This window comes from Stegastes partitus, unplaced genomic scaffold, assembly GCF_000690725.1.
Source record: "Stegastes partitus isolate 25-593 unplaced genomic scaffold, Stegastes_partitus-1.0.2 Scaffold140, whole genome shotgun sequence".
NCBI lineage: Eukaryota > Metazoa > Chordata > Actinopteri > Pomacentridae > Stegastes > Stegastes partitus.
The window spans coordinates 715,533-722,793 of record NW_007577871.1 but is presented as its reverse complement, the minus strand read 5'-3'; the positions used below and the strand labels follow the sequence as shown (position 1 = coordinate 722,793).

At 47.7% G+C, this 7,261-nt stretch overlaps 1 protein-coding gene across 1 annotated transcript in view; it reads left to right on the top strand.

The window, feature by feature from the left end:
- Positions 1-3,575: 3,575 nt before the first annotated feature.
- The window catches only part of mtnr1ba (melatonin receptor type 1Ba), a 38,600-nt gene continuing 34,914 nt past the window's right edge, over positions 3,576-7,261 (top strand). The window contains exons 1-3 of the mRNA XM_008278984.1: positions 3,576-3,650; positions 3,876-4,108; positions 5,250-5,476. Of these exons, the coding sequence (XP_008277206.1) occupies positions 3,576-3,650; positions 3,876-4,108; positions 5,250-5,476 (535 nt within the window). The remainder of the gene's footprint in view (positions 3,651-3,875; positions 4,109-5,249; positions 5,477-7,261) is intronic.

The window sequence follows — 7,261 nt, the reverse complement described above, 5'->3', positions numbered from 1 at the left end:
TAGGACAACCTCTCCCAAGACGTCTAAACTATCAGGCCCAATGCCGTGCAGGACCTGTGTGGTGGATGGCTGAATGGGGTAATTAATATTTGCAGGGATGGAGTTGTAATGGTGGAGGGGCAGGACATTTCTCCGTGCACCAGAGTCCAACAAAGCACAAACTTCAACTCCATCTATCCTCACCATGATGCACATTTCCTCCTCTTGGCCCTTAGCACTGGCGACCATGGTGCTCCTGTTGGGCTGCGGTTGTAGGTTGGTGTTGAGTGGCCGGGATGGCCGACGAGGGGAAGGGCAAGTCTTTTGAAAGTGTCCAACACCAGAACAGTTGTGTCAAATAACTTCTCCAGTGTTTTTCACTTTCTTTTTGTTTTTGTTCAGCTGCCATTGCTGGTAAGGTTTCGACGTTTGGTTTGTGTTAGTTTCCATGAGTTCACACACTGGTGTGTAAGTGGGCTCACGCACTGTGGCTGTTCGGCCCCCCTGGGTCATGTAATTGCGGCTCCCTGGACGCATTAGTTGTGTTACGGCCCTGGCAGCTCTTTTTGTGGCCTCATACCTGTGTGCAATCTCATAAGCTTTGGCCAGAGTGCGGGGTTGCTCCTCCAGCAGCTTTTGGACCATCTCAGCATCCGCCAGAGCGTTGGTGAAGATCTCCACGCTGATGCAGTCCTGCTCAATCTCACTGCGGTCAGCGTAGACGATGGAGACTTTCTCATAGATGTCATCTCAAAGCTTGTGTAGAGCCTCACTTGGTTTCCTGACTCTCTGCCTCAGCTCTATTCCAATGGCAGCAGCATGCTCTGAGCACGGCCCATAAGCGCACTCTATCTCCTCCACGATGCGCTGGTAGCTCCAGCGAGGGGACTTGGGATTCTTGTGCACTATGGCGCTGGCTGCACCCATCAGACTGAATCTTAGCTGAACGGCTTTAGTCTTTTCAGTCCAGTGATTAGCTCTGGCACAGNTGCTTAGGTGGTGGAAACACAAAGAACTGGTGCTAAGTCAGGGACTAGCACGGAACTAGCACTGAACTAGCACTGGAACCGGTTTGGTGGACAAGCGGTATCAGTGGGCCGGACTACAGTCGTGGGTGGAGAGACAGTACAGGAGGGGGCTCAGTCCTTTATCCAGCTGCAGGTGAGAGGAGGGATGCCCAGGGACACGCCCACCGATAGGGGGGGACAAACAGGTGTGTTGTCCCGGGGCCAGAGTGGAGTGGGGGGCCCAGAACTGGACCCCTCATTGAATTATGGATTTTTTTCCCCAAAGAAGGGCTGTTAATGGAAAGAAACAGTGCAATATTTGAGTTAGAAGTTTTAATTTGTTTTCGTCTGAACTGTCAATATCTTTGGAATTGCCCTCCACCCCCACCTCCAACATAAAATGGTTTGGCCCCTGATCAACATCTGATGTCCTTTGATTGGAAGTTCGGATTTTGCACTTCACCACCAAAATGTCCGCTCAGCAGAAGTCTGGTGCTCAGAAAAGGAAAAAGAAGAGAAAAAGAGAGGAAGAAAATAGAGGCCATAGAGATTTGCTTAAAGCATACTTTTAAAAAGGTGGTGACAACGAAGCTCGAACTAGTAAAGTCAACGTAGAGCGAGGTAAGAAACAGCGGAGCCAGCGTTTGTCAGCCTTGTGACGTCATTTAGCTAGCTCTTAATATCCATTAGCTGTGATTAAAATCCTGACAAAACACGGGTTTTTGACAGAAACGGACGAGTTTAGTGGCTCCGTCAGAGAGGATGAGACAGAGGCCGAGGCGAGAGATCCACCTGCCGTCAGGTAGCAGAGATGAGGAGGAGGAAGGGGCCAGCTGGTCCGCAACAGAGGGACAGAGTCAGACCACGGATGAGACTGAGAGAGGGAGCGAGTCACGGTGGAGCGGGAGGGGCTTGCTGCCCAGTCGGACAGTCTGAGCAGGATGGATCAAAATCTTATACACATAACAGGAGAGGAAGAGCAAAGAAAAGGGGAGATATGGGTGAGTGGGGTGGGGGTGGGGGAGGCATCTAATATCATCTTGTCCCGGGCCCAGGGAAGGCTGTCAGCTGGCCTGCCCAGGGAGTCCAGTTTGGTGATCAGAATGTCCTGGATAATCGTGTTAAAGGCCGAGCTGTAATCACCAAAGACCATCCTGGCATAGCTCTGCTGCTGTTCCAGGTGGCTCAGCACAGCGTGCACAGCTACTGTGGGAATGTGGTCTTTTTGTTGTTTGTATCTGCATGCTTTTTTTGCCATTTGGTTGTGTTTGTTGCTTGTATTTGGAGTTTTGTTTGATCTACAAAGCCTTGAGTTTACTTTATGTTGGCCACACCCACTACCGAGCGTCCCTACAGACCTGGACATTGAGCGCACATGCACCTAAATTGCAGCGGTGGTGCAAAAGGGCAATCAATACAACAGGGCACAGCCAGTGGACACGGCAGAGAGGCAAGCAGAAAACAGAGCGCAGAGCGCAAGGACCTGGAAATGACGGCCCTAAGAATACATGGAGAGCAACAGAGGGTCAAGCCAGCAGGACGTGTTGTGGGGCATTGGAGGGGGAACGTGCGGCAACCCCCCTCCTCCCAGCTAAGTGCTCCTCTGTGATTTTATTTTTGTTTTACTCTCCTGCATGCACTCCTGGCTGCTTTAGAACTTGTTGATCTGAGCCTCTGAGTATTGACGGTGACTGTTTTACCCCCACTCAGAATGTCGGAGAGCCGGACCGGGAGCACAGAGCATTTTAAAGCAGATTGTGACGAGGCTGAGACTCCACCAGTACCTGGACACCTAACTCCTCATCTTATTATTTTATTCTTACTCCATTTGTAGCAGCAGCCTCCCTGGAGTTCACAGCCAGGAGCACATGCCTCACATCGTGCTCCCCCACAGTGAGGGGGTGCTGGAGCCAGCGAGCAAAGAAGCTGTTGAGCTCCTCTTCCAGCGACTCGCTCAGGTCTCCTGGTGTCATCACAGCCCCTGAAGTTTGTGATGCTCTGTAGACCCTGTCACACCTCCCTTGGTCTGTTGCTGATGAGATGGGACTCTATCCTCCTCTTGTAGTCTGCTTTGGCATTTTTAATTCCCTTTTTCAGGTCAGCTCGAGCCATGCTGTCAAGAGCTCTGTCACTTGACCTGAAGGCTGCATCGTGGGCCTTGAGGAGTGAGCAGACCTGGCTGGTCATTCAGGGTTTCTGGTCGGTGATTTCAACCATGCAGACCGTAAGACTGTGTTTCCCAGAATGCATCAACACATACACTTTCCAACCCGAGGAAACAACATACTGGATCTTGTTTATACTACCCAGAGAGGAGCATACAAGGCCTTTCCCCTCCCTCACCTAGGCGCTGCGGACCACATCACTGTTATGTTAATTCCAGCATACAGGCCACTGGTTAAAGTCACCAAACTAGTTCGAAAACAGGTATGAGTGTGACCAGAGGGGTCTTCGGAGGCACTTCAGGACTGTTTTAACACCACAGACTGGGATGTATTTAAACAAGCTGCTACACACAACAACACAACAGACCTCCAGGAGTACACAGAAACTGTCACTGCCTACATCAACAAGTGCATTGATGATGTAATGGACATCAAGACCATCATTGTCCGTGCTAATCAGAAGCCGTGGCTGACAGGGGAGCTCTACAGGCTCCTGAAGGTATGAAACGCTGCCTTCAGAGCTGGAGACGAGGTGGGCCTGAGGACAGCTAGAGCCAAGCTGTCCCGCAGCATCAGAGAGGCCACGAGGCAGTACTCCAGGAGAATAGCTCCTCGCTTCAGTGACAGCAGAGACACCAGGAGCCTGTGGCGGGGAATGCAGACCATCACAGACTACAGGCCCCCACAGTAGACCCCTGACAGCTCCACTCCTCTGCTGAATGAGTTAAATGACTTCTTCAGCCCCTTTGAGGCAAACAACGGCACCCCTGCACAGAAGACACCATCTCCTCCTGGTGACCAGGTGCTGACGCTGTCCACGGAGAGTGTGCGGAGAGTCTTCAGCAGGATCAAGGCACGCAAAGCTCTGGGTCCTGACAACATACCTGGTCGTGTACTGAGAGACTGTGCTGGGGAACTCACGGATGTCTTCACAGACATATTCTACATCTCCCTGAGGCAGGCTGTTGTGCCTCAAAACTGCCACCATCATTCCAGTACTGAAGAAATCATCTCCCTCATCTCTCAGCGACTACCGCCCGGTGGCACTTACTCCCTCCTGATGAAGTGCTTTGAGTGACTTGTCATGCACCACATCAAATTCCATCTCTCACCCACCCTGGACCCTTACCAGTTTGCATATCGGACCAACTGCTCAACTGATGATGCAATCTCCACTGCCCTCCACTCAGCCCTCACACATCAAGACAACGAAGACTCATATGTTAGAATGCTGTCACGAGGGATAATTGGGGAACCCAGGTGCACACACAGATCAAACAGGCAGGCAGATGAGGTGTAGACAAAGATTTATTAAACAACTGAATATAAGCTGAGGTGCGGGAACAAAACTGAGTGGGAGAAGCCAAACAGGAAAACCAAGCTGAATTGCGAATGGGGCAAAACTAGAAAAACCTAAAAAAAAAAACTCTAAACTTAGGACTGAGGAGAAATAAACCAAACAATTCAAAGATACAAAACTAAGCTGCTCAAACAACCGGGGATTCTCACAGAAGGGAAAAAAAAGAGGGGGCAGACAGGCTCAGGGAATCCAGGCTGAAACGGAGCAGAGACAGGCAGAAACATACAGATGGGCTGTTTATGATCCGGCAGCTGGTGGTGGAATGAACCAAGTCTTTATAGGAGCAGTGGTGATTGTGTGCAGGTGAGTCTGGAGTTGCAGCTGAGGGTCCTGATTAGTGCTGAGATGCACAGGGGCAGAGAGAGAGAGGGACAGAGAGTGAGAGACAGACAGAGAGGAGGGAGAAGAGAGGGAGAAAAAGAGGAAGACAGACAAGGACTGGGGCTGAGGCTGGGGGGTCATGACAAATGCTGTTCATAGACTTTAGTTCAGCTTTTAACACCATCATCCCCCAGCAGCTCATCCACAAACTGGACCAGCTGGGGCTCAACACCTCGCTGTGTAACTGGCTATTGGACTTCCTGACGGGGAGACTACAAGCAGTGCGGGTCGGAAGCAAAACATCCAGCACCATCATTCTGAACACGGGGCCACCCAAGGATGCTTGCTGAGCCCCCTACTCTTCACCCTGCTGATCTCTGACTGTATGCTGACGCACAGCTCCAATCTTTTTGTCAGGTTTGCAAATGACACAACTGTGGTGGGTCTTATCAGCAACAAAGACAAGACAAACTACAGGAGTGAGGTGAGCAGCCTGGCAAGATGGTCCAGTGCCAACAATCTTCTTCTGAATGTGGAGAAGACAAAGGAGATTGTTGTAGACTTCAGGAGAGAGCACACCCAGCATGCTCCCCTACACATCAACGGTGCGGCTGTGGAGAGGGTCAGCAACACCAAGTTCCTGGGTGTGCACATCTGAGAGGATCTCTCCTGGACGAGCAACACTGCATCACTGGCCAAGAAAGGTCATCAACGTCTCTATTTCCTATGCAAGCTGAGAAGAGCCAGAGCCCCGGCCCCCATCACGTCTACCTTCTACAGAGGCACCATTGAGAGCATCCTCTCCAGATGCATCATTTTTTTAGTATGTATATTTTTTCAACTGTGTTTTTTTTTTTTTTTTAAATGAGGGTTCGAGAGACTTAGCAAAGTCTGGGCAGCTTTGCTAAGGCTGCTGCCTCTGCGACCCGACTCCAGATAAGCGGGAGAAGATGGATGGATGGATGGGTTCGAGAGAAACTCAATTTCAGTTCCTGTATATGTACACGTGTAGCAGAACTGACAATAAAGTAACTTTGACTTTGACTTGAAATTTCCCCTTGGGGATTAATAAAGTATTTCTATTCTATTCTATTCTATTCTATTCTAGTTACACAGTTGATAACACAAACAAGTTCAGATGGTTTGGATGAGAAACTGCCTGCAAAACACATTCAAATTTGCAAGTGCAACAGAATGTCACAAGAAAGAGATCAGTGTCTACAGCAGTATTTCCCCATCATATCCCCCCGTTTGTCCTATGAATAAACATGAAGAGAAATACAGTTATTTACAAATATTAGACAATAATGGGACTTCTTCAGCATTGATACTTGTCGAACATCACTAAGTCATCAGTTATTTCGATTTTAAACAAAAGGATCATTCTCAACATCACTTCATGCTGTCAGTCTCGGCACAGGTCTTTCAGTCTGTAATACACAGAGGGTTCTCCAGCAAATCTACATATTCTTGCGGTTGACCTCCAACATCATCCTGTGGAACATGTTGAAGCAAATAGATCGGAGTACGTAAATTTGTAGAAGTCATATTCAACAAGAATTGTTCAGCAACAGGAAAAATGCAACAACCACAGCAAGGGAGACGGGGAGAANTTTCAATGCAACATACCTTGCTTACCGTTGCTAACCTAATTTCACTTTGTAGAACAGCCCTGTGGCCAGTTTTCATTTCTGGTAAGCATGCCATGATAGCTCTTGTTAAAACATACAGTTCCAGTCAAAAGTTTGGACACACTTTCTCATTGAATGGTTTTTATTTATATTAATTACTTTCTACATTGTAAATTAATACTGAGGATGTCAAACTGCGAAGGAACATATATGGAATTATGTTTTAAATTTTAGATTCTTCAAAGTATCTCCCTTCTGCTTTGATTGCAGCTTTGCACACTCTTGGCATTTTCTCAGTCAGCTTCATGAGGTAGTCTCCTGGAATGGTTTTGAATTAACAGGTATGCCTTGTCAAGAGTCAATTGGTGGAATTACTTGCCTTCTTAAAATGTTTGAGGCCATTAGTTGTGTTGTGCAGAGGTAGGGTTAGAGTACACAGTGGATAGCTCTATTTGACTACTGTTGTAATCCATAGTATAGTAAAGATAAATGACAGTCCATCATTACTTAAAGACATAAATGTCAGGCAATATGGAAAATTTAAAAAACTTTGAATGTATCCTCAAGTGCAGTCACAAAAACCATCAACTGCTAAGGAATGGACCTTAGACCAGTGGAAATCAAAACTTTGGTCTGATGATTGACTGAAACTTAATTTACTGTCATAAAGGAGTCAAGGAACCAGAAAATATTCACATTAAAAAGCTGGATTCTGAGAGTTTTTTTTTTTTCCTAAAATTTGAGTGAAAACAGTAAATTACTGGTCATAATAATTTTCAATTAATTTAAAAACTGATT